The sequence below is a fragment of the Mesocricetus auratus genome, unplaced genomic scaffold (genome assembly GCF_017639785.1).
Source record: "Mesocricetus auratus isolate SY011 unplaced genomic scaffold, BCM_Maur_2.0 Super-Scaffold_4256, whole genome shotgun sequence".
NCBI lineage: Eukaryota > Metazoa > Chordata > Mammalia > Rodentia > Cricetidae > Mesocricetus > Mesocricetus auratus.
The window spans coordinates 48,097,412-48,114,652 of NW_024429182.1; the positions used below are offsets into that span (position 1 = coordinate 48,097,412).

A 17,241-nucleotide genomic window follows, 5' to 3' on the forward strand; every position below is an offset into this window, starting at 1 on the left:
ACTGATTGTTTCTTATGTATAAAAGTTCAGGTTTGTGATTTCTTTAAGACTACTTGTAAGATTAACTTTCAAGATAAATAGTAAAAATGATTGATTCATTTTGTATAACTACAATATGCAGTATGCCAACAGTAGAGTTGGCTGAGAAGAAATACTTCCTGCTTACTCATTTTCTGTTAATCTGTAACAAGCTACTTAGATGTAAATGTATATGGGCTGTTGGGGTGACTTTGTTTTTAATCATGTAAGTGAGATGAAAATTATGTTTTTATCTATATTCATTGTAATGATTCATGTGAAAAATACATTCTAACCACATTGTAATTCATACATTGCTGATAGTGGAAGTCCTTCTGTGTATATGTTTCTTTTATTGGTTGATGAATAAAGTACTGCTGGCCAATAGGGAAGCAAGATAGGTAGGATTAGGAGTCAAGGAGAATTCTGGGACATGTAGTCAAGAGTGGAGAGTCACCATGTGATCCTGGGAGGAGATGACACAAGTGTGGCATTCTTGGTAAGATAAGACCTTAAAATATATATATACATATATACATATATGTATATATATGTACATGTTCAAACATGTAAGCCTGTAGGGGACATATATGTACTCGTGTGTGTGTGTGTGTGTGTGTGTGTGTGTGTGTGTGTGCATGTGTGCATGTATTAGGGGCCAGGTATTCTGATTTCAATCACTTGTCTTCACTGTAACTTTTCACCATATCAATTAAAGTATACACTATGGTATTCTGTGATGCACATGAACATAGAGATTTAAATTGTCTTAGTGATTTAATATGCCTGTTGCCTTACATATTTATGTGTCTTTATATAATCATGAGTAGCTAAATCTACTTATTTAGCAAAATCCCCAAATAAAATGTGTACTGTAGTCTTCACTTCTTGGAAAACTCATTTCACTAACACATTTTTTTCAGTTTACATTCAGAACGTCTTTGACAGTTCAATACCCTGTACATACAATGAATGGAAGATATTCAGGTATTGTTGGCTTAGTAAATGCTTGGGTTTGTTTATTTACAGCAGATCTGATATTCCCACCAAAAACCAGGGCAGCGAACTGTTAATTTCCCAGGGAAACTAGCAATGAGAACACACACACACACACACACACACACACACACACAATTAGAATTGGAATCTTTCACCAGTGGGATTCTGACAGAGATTTTCTGGAACATTTTTTTCTTGGTATACTGGTGGCACCAATGGTCGAAGTAGCATGGGAGGCACTGGTGCCGATTCAGCAGGATTTGGTGGTAGAATTACAACAACCTGTGAAACAAATCAAAATGTCATTGAGTTTCCCAATATACCCAGAACTGCCTTTTCCTTACTCCATGTCACCTTTACCAGTATCTACACTGTTGCTCCTGAGTTGAATCACGCATCACCCTGGTTGGTGTCTCAGGAACTGCTTAGATTAGGTAGTGTACACATAGGATAGTCATTTTAGGGCAGAGTTTGATCAGAGAAGCTGATGTTTGCAGCTCTACTTGGACAATCAGTTTTCCATGTAAATGACTTAAGGGAACCAAGGTGTTATGGGAAATGACAATGGTGTCCTTTCCTACTTTACTCCTGTAGATAGCATCACATCTAGACCTTAATATGACAGCCATGAACAAAGTTCTGCACACTGACTGTGGCCCAGAATGACAGAAGTGTCATAAGACCTGGGAAAATTCTGCCCTTCACAAACTCAAGTGATGCGGGGCAGTGATGGAATGAAGATGTATGCACTTAAGCATCACACGGCCCTAGACCACTGCTCTTGTAGGTTAGCACAGACACTAATCAGAAACAGCACTGGCTGCTTTCTCTACTTGAAGCTCTGAAGCTTTGAGGACACTCCTGGCAAATCATCCACTTGGTCTCCTTCCTGGTCTGTTTCTCCTAACTTCTTCCTTCTCAGTGCTCAAAAACATCGGCCGCAGTCCTTGGGGAAAGACAATGGTCAGACGTGCACAAACTGAGATTTTCTGATAAACAACAGCCCGGTTGACTCCCTGAGCACACATTATACAGGGTTAGCACTCCCTGAGCACACTTTATACAGGACCATAGGGCTTGGAGTGGAGAAAATGGGGCTGGATTTGATCAAAGCACATTAGATACAAATATGGCATTCTCAAACAATAAAAAAGATTATCATGTGAAAGAAACCTGTGTACAGAAGAAGACTGGAAACCCTTCTTCAGCTGGGTTTCACCTAAAGAACAGCGCATGCTTGGTGGGAACAGTTGGCAGTGAAAATGCAGGGTCTGTAACAGTCCTGTAAAGGATACTACATTTTGAGGCTGGATGGCTTCCAGGTTCTTTCTACAGCTCACAAGCCCACTTTTATTCTTAGAATACTTCTCTTAGTAAATTATCTCTATTTCTATTTGTAAGCATGAGTCCCTGGTACAGTCTTTTGCTCTGCAAAACAAGGATCTGGAATTGGGTAACCTCCAAATGCAAATCTGTGGCTTGGAAATCCTAGACATGTTTTCCCAGACACTCTGGGTTTTCTCAATCTTTCTCTCTGTCTGAAGGCTGCATGGATATTCAGACAGTTTTTTACTGTTGTTTTTCCCTCCCTCAAACTGTCATAAAAATGTTCTTGAGCTTCCTATAGAGTTGATTCTAAACTCTTTTTATTAATGAAACTAAGAACCACAAAGGGAACCCCAGTTTCCCTGGTAACATAGCCTTTTGTAACTGAGCAGGGGACCCAGCCAAGCTGTTGATGGTCTTGACTTGAGAAAGCTAAGAGACAATGAGATGTGCCTTTGAAAGCTACTAAATTTGTGTGACTGATTACAGAGCAATAGAAACCTACTAAACATCATCCAACAAGGACTGTTACTCACCTCAATGGAGCTACAACAAGATGCTTTACATCCAAAAGCAGAGATGGACACAGCAATGCAGAATTCTAGCATATTTAAAATGAGCATCAAAGCATCTATACCCTAAAAACAGAGGAATGTGAATAGGGAGTGGAGATGATAAGTTTGAAATATGCCCCCCTTGACTACTGTTCCAAAAGAGGAAAGACCCTGGCCAAAGGTTTGGAAATCCAGCTTTTGATATGGCCCAACACTTAAGATAATTTCCTGGCCTCATGAATGTCATTTATTTTCTCTATTTTTTTACTAATGAAAATTATTAGAGACCCCAGAGTCTGCTATGCCCTGATGTTAGAAATTTCACAAGGAGAAAACAATAATATCATTTCACTTCTGAGGAGAATAGTTTTCCAGGTTGGCTTTCTAACCAAGCCTGGAATAGGGAGATCCTAGTTTGCAGTGGGAATGAAGGCTGTCTATTAGCCAATATGGGCAGACTATTCTGGCATCTGCAGGTTATCCAAGTTATTACAGTATCTTCACAAGCAGAATCAAGATGCTGAAGAATCAAAGTCCAAGTGACTGAGGATACTATAGTGCTAACCTTGAAAATGGAGGACAGAATGATGAGTCAAGGGATGAAGATGGGAGATGGAAATACCAAGGCCGAGAAAATTAACTTTCCCTAAATCTCCCAGGAAGGACAAAAGCCCTGACAAGACTTTGATTTTTATGCAATTGATACTCATTTTTGAACTTCTGTCTTCATGTAATACACCTGGATTCTGCACTAATTTGATAGCAATTGCCACAACTGTGGTAAATGATTGGAGTGTTGGACATCATGTTCTTTAGTATTCAATGTACTTTGTTTGATTCTTCATTAAGCCACAGGATCAAAACAGAGGAACAAAGGTGTCATATTTGTTCGGAATTCTTTTGCCTTGAACTAGTGCCTGGAATTGTTGGGTTTGAATATTCTGTCTTTTCCTCTCAGTGATCAGAAATGTTCTCTCTCCTGTGAATTAATCAGGAGCTTGGCATATTAGAGATACTGATTCAGTGGGCCCTGAGACTATTTGCATTTTTGCTTCTATCCTTGCTCCTGCCTCAACAGATCCAGTAGCCTCTGTGTTTAAGGCATTGTGTGATGGGGGATGTACTTCTGTATATATGCTTCTCTTATTAGACTGATGAATAAAACACTGCTTGGCCAATAGAGGTGGAAAGATCAGTGAGGCAAGGAGATGAGGAGAATTCTGGGAAAGGTAGGCAGGGAAGTGCCAGAAAGGAATACTGTGGAGGGTCAGGGAGGATAGGACACCAAGCCATTCTCTGGTAAGATAAGGCCATGTAGAAATACATAGATTAATAGTTATGGATTAATAATTAAGACAGATTTAGCCAATAAGAAGCCCTAGCCATTAGCCAACAATTTTATAATTAATATATGTCTCTGTGTATTTATTTGGGGGTGAATTGGCTGTGGAACCAGACTAGAAAGAAAAACCAGTAACAATTGTGGCAGACACATGTGGAGAAAAGCAAGTAGAAGAGATGGTAGCCTTGTCCTCAGAAATGTGACAATCTAGACAGACAGATTAAGAGTCTCTTTGAGCATCAGAGAGTACAGAAGTTAGGTCTGTATGCTTCATATTCTCTCTTACAAATATTTAATCACTCTCATATGATCTATAAACAGTCTCACATAACATTTTAATTTACATAAACAAGTACAGACTGGGCCAGATAGCTCACATCTATATCCTCAACACTGAGATGAGATGGTAGCTTTTAATTCAAGGGTAGCCCAGGCTACATAGCAAGAGCCCCCCATCTCCAGAAATATCAAAAAAAAAACACAAACTGAAAACAGCAACATAAACAAAATGAAAGGAAGATTTTTCAACATTAGTAGCAAGTGTAAGTGTTTGTAATATCCTACTTTAAGATGTAGGAATTGTTATTTTTCTATGTCACTTTGGCTGACCATTGGCAATTCCATGTGGCTTGTTCTGATGGTTCCAGGTAACAAGTACACTGTCTGCTCTTTCTTGCAAAGAACTCACTGTTTTAAATCTGTTTTGTAAAATCATAATCTATACAATATATCTTTTCTCCCAAGAGGTTTGGAATTCCCCCTATTAGGATCTTGGTTTTATTTTGGGTATCTGCCAACTCAAGATTTGACACGACATATGGGCCTCTGTGTGTGTGAACTATTAGTGGTTTTCTTTTTACTTAGTTATAAGCAGAAGGGAAATATTGCGAAGTCACCTGATCCCTAAATAGCTGTTCTACCTCCCAATCATTCCCAGCTCCCCAAAGTGTTTTTACAGTCAGAGTGTTGATTGTTGTTTTTGCAGGTATCAGTGAGCCCTTGCCTCCACCTTGCATCCCATCAGCAGAGGAAATACTCACCACAAAAATTTCCCCAAATTTCTCAAATGCATCTATAGTCACACTGAAGACACTGATTATACTCGTTGCTGCAGCCACCACAGAGCTAATGGTGTTCAAACTTAGACTGCTGGTGACCTAGAAAGGCATAAGAATCAGTTCATTCAATAGCATCCTTGGTATATAGCTCCATCGATACTTGAAACACACCATGACTTTATTAATGAAATTCATCCTCTTTTTGTCAAAAGTAAAATCTGTGTCTTTCAGTATAGTATATTTGCTTTCAATCCCTTGCCAAAGTAAAAACATTATATGGTTATTCCTAAGACTAAATCTCCCAGACAATTCTCAAGGACATAAGATGCTCTTCAAATTTCCTAGTGAAAATTTCAGTCTTTGACACATTTTCTGGAAAGCCCCATCTGTCATTTCTCACCACACTCTGCTACAAATGCCTGACTGTTCTCCTTGTGTAATACTGATAGTCACTCATGGCCATGTCCTTCTTGCATATTTCCTCCTATATTGTAGATTTGGCCCCACAATTCTCTTCCCGTGGTTCAGTAAAACAAGCTTTACTGTGAGAAGTAAAACCACTTAGGAAACTGAAACTTGCTGTCCCTAATATGAAGTACATTTTAATGGTCAAGGCTGGTTAAAGATGCTAAGGAGGTAGATAGAAGTTCAGGTATAGAAAGGTCACTTGATCATGTTATAGAAGTTGATGTTTACTTGCTGCAGGAAGGGAAATTCAAATTCAGCTTTTAGCTAGTGAAATAATTGTTGAAATCCTGGCTATTGCATTTTATCCATTTTTGACAGAAATCTCATTATAAATGTTTTTTAAAAAACATTTATTGTTTTATGTGTGTAAATGCTTTGTCTGCATTTATATATATGTCTGGTGCCCACATAAGTCAGAAGAAGGCTTCAGATTCCCTGGAATTGGATATCTATGTGCCATCATGTAGATGCTTGGAATCAAATCCAGGTCCTCTGTAAGAGCAGTAAGTTCTCTTAATCACTGAGATATATCTATGCCCTCTGTAATTAAAAAACAACTATTATTTTGGATACATTTGTAGAAGTCATTTTAACCTGTCAGTTAGTGATATTTTTGCTCCTGAAGATATTTGGTGTCATAGTCACATGATGGATCTGAAGCTTCAAGGTTCACCTGTCTAACACAACTTGACATTCCTTCTCCAGAACTCACTTCACCAGAACCAAGATTCTCCCAGCAACTGCCTTGACACAATATCCACTCAGATGTAGCTCAGCTACTCCTTTGTAAGTCGGATCCTTATAAAACGCACAGCCTTGGCCTTAAAGAAATTAGAAGCAACCTCTTTACGTCTTAGAAGAATTAATACTTGATGAAATCATTCTCATTTTATGGCAAAATATAACAAAATACATACCAGACTCTCTGTAGTTCTCACTGCTGCTGCAATTGATAAGGATCCTGAGAGTAGGAACTGGTCATAAGAAGAAAAATTTGGGTTGAATATCTTTAAATAATTATTATAAATTATAGCATACCAAGCTTGCTTCTAAATCAACTAGTGATAAATTGTCCTAAAAGCAACTTTATTTGTCACATACTTTCCTCTTAAAGAACAAAGGAGTGAAATCAATGGTAGAATCATCAAGGTTTCTTTTTTAATTACACAACTATCATCCTATCAAAATTATTTACAAAATTATTTAAGAGCAATCCTTATAACTCCCAAACAAAACAGAACAAGATTATTCATGTTGAAAATACGCATTGGACTCATCCTTCTTCCTCAGATGTGTCATTTGTCTAGCGATCTCTGGATTCCTAAGTTGGATGTATTTGCTCTCCTAAAAAGATAAAAAACAAAAAATCTTGTCCCAGCAGTAACTTTGGGGAGTTCTTTGTTAGGCAGGTTCCCTTGTTCAGGCAAAATGGTTTTTTTTCGTTGTTGTTGTTGTTTTGGCAACAAAAAGAGTATTGTATTCTAATTAAATATTTTGAAATTAAATGTACCTTGGTACTTGAGAATAAAAAAAAGAAAATATGCATTGGAAGCTATAAATAAAATAATGGCAAAATTAAATTCTATATTAGATAGTCACTAGAATATTGAAGCTCATTTGAGTCTATCAATTTGGCAATTATTTTCAATTTCTTCTAAATGACTGCTGTCAACTTGATTGAATTGACCTTTTTAAACTATTTAGTTAAATACACATATGTCTGCATTTGCTTTTCGAATTTTTGTTTATATCTAAAAGTCAATGGGAGTATCAGTAGATTCACATCATTGAAATGAAAATCAAGATACAAATTCAAAGCTGGGGAGATGGCTATCAGCCAAGTGTTTCCCATGCAGGCCTGAAACCTTACAAAAAATTGAGCCCTGGGGTTCGATCTTCCATCATGAACTATGGAAGTTGGTTTTCAAATAGAACAAAGGGGTCAAGACCACGCTGGGAAAGCCCACAGAAACGGCTGACCTGATCAAGTGGGAACTCATGGACCCCAGTCTGACAGCTGGGGAACCAATATAGGACGAAACCAGTCCCCCATCTTCCCCACCCCAAATGTGGGTGTCAGCTAGGAAAACTGAGCAGTCTACGGCGTCTCTGGCAGTGGAATCAGGAAGTATGCCTACTGCAAGGACAGGCTTTGCGATCCCATTTCTCATGGAGGGACGCTCTCTTATCCTAGATACGTAGGGGAGGAACTAGGCCTTGCCCCAAATGACTTGACAAATTTTGATGATCCCTCATGGAAGGCCTTACCCTCCCTGGGGAGAGGATGGGAGATGGGATGGCAGGGTTGGTGGGGTCATGGGAGGATGTGAAGGAGAGGGAACTGGGATTGATATGTAAAATAAGATTATTTCTAATTTAAATAAAATGTATAAAAAAGACTTCATAGTGAAAAGCAAAAACAAAAAAGAAAGAAAAGAAAAAAAGGTGAAAGGACAAAAATTTGATGAGGAGATATGTGAGATTCTGAGTCCTTTCATGGACTGAATACGTCTTGAGTATACTAACCTTTCCTAGTCTCATTTTTGTCATTTATACAATGATGATGAAAGCAAATCTCTCAGAAGTTGTAGTAATTGGTTGAAGCAGAACATTACATACAAAAACATTTAGCAATATCCAGATTATAGTGCAATGAAAGCTATTACTGGTGTTATGGGTGGTATTATCATTATCATAATCATTGATATTATTATCGATATGTCAAGTGCTGTGTAACTTTGAAAAGTATGGGAGCCTGTGACATTCCTTAAATCCTTTCAATAAATTTAATTTAAAAAATTGCATACCAATCCTAGTTCTCCCTCTCTCACCTTCCCTTTCTCCGCCAACCTCTCCCCTTTCTGTATCCTCTCCATCCACTCCTCAGAGGAGGAAAGGCCTCCCCTGGGGAGTCAACAAAGTCTGACATACCAAGTTGAGGCAGGACAAAGGCCCTCCTCTGTGTATCAAGGCTGAGCAAGGTATCCCACCACAGGGAATGCACTCCAAAAAGCCAGTTCATGCACCTGGGATAGGTTCTGCCAGGGCCACCTCCAACAGATCAAGCCACATAACTGTCACCCACATTCAGAGGGTCAAATTCTGTCCCATGCAGGTTCCCAGATCCCAGCTGGTGGGAGCTCAAAGACTATGGACTGACAGCTGGGGGAACCTGCATTCCTCAAATCTTAAATGCCTGTTGTAAGTAGGAAGGGAGCATTGAAGTGACATGTCTACAAAATAACTACATTTTCTCATTCTCACATTTATCAATAAATGGAATTATAACAGTTGAATGGGATTCTCAATTGTAAAATTACCAAGCTTATGTGTTTTATTTTCCACTTGTCAGCTCATAATATATAGGTAAGAAAATGTTTGATAATTCATACTTGATACTCTGAACTCCTAAAAAAATCTCTTAAATTTTATTATAGAGAAAGCTTTTTTAACTTTTAAAATTCTTATTCAAATTTTTGATTAGTAATTTTAATGAAAAACTGAATCAAAATTTATCTATTTTTCCTATTCTCTTAAGATAAGCACTTACTGGTAGGTGACCAGCCAGACATTAATCACCTGCTCAGCTTTGTCTCTTCCTTGCTAATAGCACCCTCATTTCATACCTTCTTTCATGACCCCTTCCCAGCTACAGATGTTAGTTTCAATTTCCCCAAGGTAGAGATGCGAGCTAATTATCCTTGGCTTAAGGATATGCTTGTAAAAAATTTCTGAGCAGTGAAATAGATACATCAACATGTCAAAGTGCTCCATCATCAAGATGTACTACCGAATAACCAAGCCTAGGAATGACTAGCCTCTGGACTACTGATGAAATCAGTTGTGCCAATGCTCAAGTAACTCTGTGGGAGTACATGAGTACATGCTGTCACAGTATCCTAAATGACATATTAAATAAGCAGTCCACCTAGTTTATGTGAATGGTATGTTGGAATTACAACACGAAAAAAAAACTGAGTAAGGTTTAGATACACTGTTCTCAAACTTACAGATTACTTGAAAGAGTAGACTGAGGATTCCATACAAGGTTTGTGGAATCACAACAGAGTGTTATCTCCAGTTATGTAAGATGACATGTTACTCACCATGATTGGACCCCAAACTGGGGCCCATGTGTACACTGATAATGGGGGAAAACGTATTGGTGTTGTATTCATCATTATCATACCCAAGCTGAGATTTATGAGAGCAATCATAATTTGTACAACCTAGACACAAAAAAGTGAAAGATTATCCACCACAAAAATGATATCCATGCTAAGTACTATCAGACCACTAAGTTACCTTCATCTCCACCTGAATATTCACAGATGAATTTTGAAATATTATTCCCTTGTAAATAATTTTCATATACAGATGGGATATAATAACATAAAAATTTCCTTTGGAATCTCTCTTACACACACACACACACACACACACACACACACACGCCTACCCCCCCCATGCCACACACTTGTTTCAATAATTTCAAATTTAGAGAGGATTTCCAAAGTTCTTCCCAGAGGTGCTTTAATGATACCCATCACTAACACTATTTTATCCTTTGTCACATGCTTGCATATGAAAGACCCAGGAATTAGGAAGAAATTATTCTAACAAGAAGCAACTTGAAGAAACAAAATTAGATGCAGAGTGAAGAAAATATGGACAGCACACATGATCTTCTTTGGGGACTTGGAGTATGAGAAAGGAATGTGAATTTTGTGATCTAAAAATGGGGGGACTCCCATAATAAAGACGAAAGAAAACGAAAACAACTTGTGAAGATGTGTGGGAGGAAATGAGAACAGTGCTAGAAAGAAATGCATAGGGCTATAGAAAGAGATTGGAAGATAAATTACATATGTATGTATATATTTTCAAATGTATTATTTGTAGCAATAATATTTTAAGAAAAAGATATCATGACTATGAAAAGGAGTGGACAGCATGGGAGGGCTGGAAGAAAAGAGAGGAGGAAAAGCATATAATTCTATTTTAGTTAATTTTTCAATGAAAAAAGACAGATATAAACGGAGTTAGTTTTCCACACTTTAATTTGTGGGAATCCCCCCAAGGACAATAATTTGATCCGAAGGAAAAATAAACATAGAGTGAAAATCACTAGAATTCAAAACAGGCAATCAATGTAGAAAACTTACAAAACCTAGGTTAATTTCCCTTTAAAGAGAGATAAAAATCAATTTCTTGCTAGGCAAGATAACTAGAAAGACAAGTGATTAATACTATCAGAAACTGTGCAGGGAACAGCACTGTGGAAACCCAAAAGAAGAGGTCAACAAATCGAATATACTTAGAGGAATTACTTGAGAATACCACGTAACAAATCTCAGAAAAAGAAATAGCCACTATGAATGGTCTTATGTCACAAGATAGAACAATTGAAAGGAACTAATATTGTGTGATATCATTATGACTTCTTTTAATTAATACTTAAAGGAATTAATACTAGAACACAAAATGGTAACCTCAAAGCTCACAGCACTGGAGGAGTGTATACCTTTGTGTCCCCTTAATTTTTACTGTAAATGTAAAACTGCTGTTAATTTAAAAATTCCATGTGAATGTAAAACATGTATCACGAAAATGATCATTTCTCAAAATTTACAAGAATTAGAACAGTGGAGTAGAAAAGAAACAGGTGTCTGTCTAATGACAGCTGCCCAGTGGTGGGAAGGTTGGGCCAGTGAGTGAGTACCTTCTGCATTTAGTGACCTTCACCCTGCCTGGGATGTTATTTCTTGACGTTCATTCTCTCTTTCTCTTTTTAGGCACACTCTTCTGAAGACAGAAGCATGTGGAAAACACGGAATTTCTCATCATCTGACTAGCAGTGGGCAGGCCTGGGGTTGGACCACGATGGCAGCAGCTTGTGTAGCTTTTTGTCTGTGCTGAACTAGACATGATCATCTTGAATCATTCTCAGCCTAGAACACACCTGAAGTTTCTATGTTTTAAACATAGTTAAATTGAAAGTCTGATGCGATAGAATAACATATTCATTTTCAAATGATAGATTTGAAAATCAAATGCTAGTGACCCAGAGATGGGTTGATGGACCATGAGGCTAGCGGGACAGAGTACTGATGTTAGCTTTTTTATTTTTTACCCGTTTGGATACTTACAAAATCATTCTCCCCTCAGATGCAAAAGAAATGTCTTACCCCGAGGACTTTGGGTTCCCCCTTCAAGAATTTCTCTGCGTTCTCTTTCCACAGCTGTGACCTTACAACAGACCCCTCCGAAGTCTGAGCACCTTCAGGGGTCACATTTGTGGTTGTCTGTTCTATTCCTTGCATAGTTGTCATGACAGCAGAAACAGTGCTGAAACAAGAGTGCAATTTTGGATGTACTCCTTGAAATGACTCAATGCCAGGTTCCTGCCTTAAGGGTAAATTCCAAACAAAATCCTCTTATGACACAATAACAATTTTAGCTCAGGTAATCTACACAAATAGTTTGAATCTCTTGGTAAGAGAAGCTCTTCTCTTGTTGTTTTCTTAGCCTTAGTTTGAATGCAGTGTTTTCTTTAGATAGCCATGATTCAAATCAGTTGTTGTAGCATTTGTACAAGTTGACTTCATTTTGAGGAGGTTTTCTCCCCAGCTCCCTGTCTGCTCTGCCACAACAAAGAAATCCACCACTCTTCTCACTTGTTCTCTGGTTTCTAGCAGATACAACTTCTCCCTGCCTGCACACTACTCAACCTGCAAGGCCAGAGAGGATTCAAGCAGCCTTTGGTACTTCCTTTTTATGCTCCAGAAGGCAAAGGTATTCTTAAGGAAATGCAAGGTGAAGGTTGTAGTCTGCTCCAATGCATGACTCATTCACTTTTTACAAAGGGCCTTTGACATGCCTCTCAGAAATACCTTCAGACCTCTGGGTATACTGACTTCCTTGGTTGTCTATTAACATTCCCCTCGTTGAGTCGATTACTAAAGAGGAAGAATAAAGAGAAGAATCTAAAGAGTGAGCCTCTCTTTTGTTAAATGGAAAACACACACACACACACACACGCCTAAATATCAACAGTTTTCTGGTAATTGATGTGATCAAGAAATGAAACATGAACAGGGAAAAGCCTGGCCTGAGATCTGATAACTTCGCTCTTTCATTAAGATGTGAATTTCTGGTTATTAACAGTCTCTGGATTACTTGACTGTGCCTGTGCACTGGGCACAATTGTTTCCAATCTTCTTTGTAATCTTCACACTGCTAAAACTCTGCTCAGTGTCTTCCATAAGTAAACATCTGCATCAGCCACATCAGTTCATGGCCTGTGTCCCCTAAAGGAAGCCAGAGATGCTTGGAGACCTAGTCCAGGTCACAGTCAATCTCAGGAGCAGACTAAGCACATCAGACTGGGTGCTCTGACTCCAACCTCTGCATCTCCACCAAATTCTGCATGGAACAGATACTGTCTTAACTGATGGATTTTTCAAGATATATATAGGAGATAGAGGTGAATATTATGGAAGAAGGTTTATTGCGGGTGTGAAATGATCAGTCAATAATTTAAATATTGCTTTCAGGTTTTTGATACTCTGGGGCTAGAGAAATAATAGAAAATAAAACAACCTCACACAGTGCCCAGGTGGGACCTTTGTCTTTTCTTTTACTTTCTTTATTTTTAAAATGCCATTATTTTATTTTTGAGTATTTTATACTTTAGTTTTGTATTTACATAATTTACACCTCACCCTCTCCTCCCTCCAACTTTTTCTGTGTTCCCCCACTCTCTTTCATATTCATGACCTCTTTTTATGTTATTATTGCTGTATTTGCATGATTATATATAATACATATCAATATATAATATGGATATACATATATATATAAACATACAATCTGTGGGGTCCATTTAGTATTGCTCATATGTATATTGTTTAGGGATAACCACCTAGGAGTGAATAACCCATCAGGGAACTCATTGTTGGAGAAGACTGATTCTTCCTCTTTTAACAGCCAGTAATTGACTGGATGGTAGTGCCACACGCCTTTAATCCCAGCACTTGGGAGGCAGATGCAGGCAGATCTCAGTGAGTTCAAGGCCAACCTGGTCTACAAAATGAGTTCCACGACAGCCATGAGTACACAGAGAAACCCTGTTTCAAAAAAACAAAAAATAGCCAGTAATTGTCTGTAGTTCTTCATTTAAGGGTGAACATGGCAAGATGTCCTCAAGGGTACAATAGTGGCCCTTATACCTTTGGGGTAGACAAGAGCTGTTTAAATGGACTTACAGAATACTCAATGGGAGAAAATTCATGCCTGGTACTGTAAACCTAGACACCTACATGTGGCTGGTGAGGCCATAGACCCTGGAGGACAAAATATGGCTGCCACTTTACCAACCTTTTGTCTTTATTTATTTATTTATTTTGGTGTGGAATAGGCCTATAATCTCAATATTTACAAGGTAGAGGCAGGAGGATTGTTTTAGGGCAGTCCCAGTAGAAAATTGAACCTAGCCTCAGTTACATAAGATTTGTCAACAATACAAAACAACAAAAACAAAACTAACTAACCAACCACCAAAAAAACACCATCAAAATAACAAGTAACCAAACAGGTGTGCACTATGTTTAGGATGTCTCGTGTCCCTATTTTCTACCATGGAACAGATTGGAATGACTTTGTCCTCCAAGTGAAAGTAGACAGTAGGTTGGAGGCAGACATTTAGGCTGGCTAGGATTCAGTGAACCAGTCTCCTTGGAGCTTTTGCTGAGAACAGAATGCTCTGAGCACATGTCAAATGGTCACTGTCTACCTCCCCAGGACAAAGCAGAAGGGAATGTTCCTCAGATCTCTACAGTGAGAATATTACATAAATATACATTAAGTATCTATCTACATGTATAAACGAAATGCACATATATATGGAATGTTGCAGATAAAAAAATAGAATGAATATGACAAAAAGTGTTAAAGTAACTCACAGAACAGTATGAAAAGTTACATTCCAGAAGTGGAAATCTGCAGTAAATAGGCCTGCAGAAGTCAGAAGAGAACCCCTGGGAACTGAGGTTATGGATGGTTGGGGTTATTGGGAATCAAACCTGGGTCCTTTGCAAGAGCAACAAGAGCTTCTTTCTTTATCCTTATTCTTTGCATTAAAAATTGCCTCCTCAGCTACATTTAAATGTGCGCTCAACTCCAAATCAAAATACTAGTATATATAGTGAAAGGTAATCTCATTTTTTGCATCTAGATGTCCCATTTTCATCCAGTAAAAGTCATCATGTAGAAAGCCTAGGGAGTCAAATCCCTGCACCTACCTTCTTCCAGCCTGCAATGCCTGCGTCTGTGTCTGCTGAAGGCCAGGCTCGAGGAAAGCACCTCAGTCTTTGTACAGATCTAGTGCCCACACCACATGCAACGCCTCACTCAGCTGAAATCTGCGTGTTGTTTCTATCACCTTTCTAGATCATAAACGCTGTAGTATGAATTTCTGAAAAGCCCAACCACTTCCTTTCTTGTTTCTATAACTACTTCCTTTCTTGTTTCTATAAAAATGGTTAACTTTCTATTTCTCAACTAGGGTGTCTATATTACTGTAACATACACTCAAAAACAAACAGTTTTTATTTTCCACAAGAAATTATTAATGTTTATTGTGGTGGTAAGTATGAAGACTTACTCTTTGTAAAACTCTGTCAAAGGAATATAAACAAAATGCTATGCTATGATACATGAAAATATTTTATGATCCATTACTTTGTCTATTAAAATTAATAAAAAGCAAAACACAAACTAAATAAAACAGATATACCAGAATATAAAAAATATACAATTTTAAAGACAACATAGTCAGGCTAATGTCATTTAGATGGCCTCTCAAAATCTATTTGCAAGCATTTACACATTGCTGTTACTGTGTTTTTCTGTTTACATAGAATTTAAATGTGCTAAGTGCTTATGAAATTCCACTTTTGTTGTCGGATAAAGGTATTTCAAAGTAGAATTGATGTATAGGTATATTGGCAAAGCTCTATCCTCTGCAGGGATAACAAAACATCTGGATAAGTTTTTCTATTGGTTGAAATACTGACAAAGGTATTAAGAACATAAATTTGTAATCTAAACTCATATGGAAATACCTAAGAGTATATCTTTACTAGTGTCTTGAAACTATAATCAGATCGCCAAGGATTCCATGACCGTTTGGGGGCTATTTTGATTTTTGTGTAATCTAAATTTATTTTTTGCATTTCATACATCAGTATTGCATTTACATTACTTCCATTCCTTCTATCCCCATTCCGAATCCTTTCATGTCCCTCCCATGCCCTCTCAAATTGGGACTTCTTTAATTATTGTGAACACACACATTATTATACACATACACATAGAGATTCATCCACCTGTCCCTGCTTCCTGAGTACTGGTATTAAAGGCATGCACCACTATCACCTGGCAAGATATATACTTTTTGTTCTTGATTTGATTTTTATGTCAGAATATACTATTTACTCATTCATATGTATATTATAATTAAAATATAATTACATTATTTTTCCTCTTCTCCTCCCAACCCCTTCCATGACCTTTCTCTTGCTGCCCCTCATTCTCTAATTCATGTTGTCTTTTCTTTGATAATTATTTTTGTAACAATATAACATACATATATAAACATGATGTGTCAAATCCATTTAGTGTTGCTGGTATGTGTATAATTTCAGGACTGACCACTAAGTGTTAGATAACCAATTAGGGGCCCCTCCCTGGGAAAAACTAATTCTCCCTCTGTTGTCAGTCATCAGTTGCCTTCCCTTGCTTTGTTATGGGTGGTGGCTTGTGTGCCTCTTCCCAGTCAGTGCTGGAATGTTGACAGGTTTGATCTCATGTAGGTCTTAGGCAGGCAATCTCAGTTGCTGTGAGCTCATGTATGCTACAACCCTGTCACGTCTAGAAGGCTCTATTTTGCCTCAGTTCTCCCAGATGTCTGGTTCTCATCGTCTCCTGCTTCCACAATGTTTCCTGAGCCTTGGTGGGAGGGAGTGTGATAAAGATGTTCCATTTGCAGCTGGGCACCACTGGAGACACTTGCTGTCTGTACTTTGACTGACTTTGAGTCTCTAGATTAGGCACCATCCACTGCACAAAGATGGAGAGAGGGAAATAGAAGGACTGTGAAAGCAGAGTGGGAGCTGTGGGGAGAGCTGGGCGGGGTCAGGGGACAGGGGAGGAGCAGTGAGAAAGATAAATGAGAACCAAGTATGTGTGAAAGTGCCACACAAAGCCCATTACCTTATATGCTAACTTTTTAAATGTATAAAATAAACTTTTGAGGTGCAACATGTGACAACCAAAGTACTAGCTATTTTACCTGTGTTCTGTCAAATAATTACTAGAGGTCAGTGGTCTAGATTCTTAGTCATCTCCTGAAGATGTGTGAGGCACAGGGAGATTTTGCTGTATTTCTGTTGTTTTCAGGGGCATAAGAGAGAAA

At 38.1% G+C, this 17,241-nt stretch overlaps 1 protein-coding gene across 1 annotated transcript; it reads right to left on the minus strand.

Moving 5' to 3' along the window:
- Positions 1 to 1,008: 1,008 nt before the first annotated feature.
- LOC101824907 (membrane-spanning 4-domains subfamily A member 4D) lies at positions 1,009 to 15,225 on the minus strand. The gene is made up of 7 exons (XM_021225729.2): positions 15,068 to 15,225; positions 11,954 to 12,113; positions 9,872 to 9,994; positions 6,683 to 6,739; positions 5,280 to 5,396; positions 2,880 to 2,981; positions 1,009 to 1,299 (listed from the first exon to the last, which is right to left on the minus strand). Exons 2-7 carry the CDS (start codon positions 12,095 to 12,097, stop codon positions 1,153 to 1,155), a joined length of 690 nt encoding a protein of 229 aa, XP_021081388.1. The 5' UTR covers positions 12,098 to 12,113; positions 15,068 to 15,225; the 3' UTR covers positions 1,009 to 1,152.
- Positions 15,226 to 17,241: the final 2,016 nt, after the last annotated feature.

Bases quoted from the DNA above. Each gene is read 5' to 3' on its own strand.
- LOC101824907 (XM_021225729.2), bottom strand. From the start codon at position 12,097: ATGACAACTATGCAAGGAATAGAACAGACAACCACAAATGTGACCCCT. The intron at 5,397-6,682 runs GTATGTATTTTG...ATGCCTTTCTAG, and splicing joins TGAGAACTACAGAGAGTCTG to GTCACCAGCAGTCTAAGTTT. The intron at 1,300-2,879 runs GTGAGTAACAGT...TTTGTTTCACAG, and splicing joins CTTGTTGTAGCTCCATTGAG to GTTGTTGTAATTCTACCACC.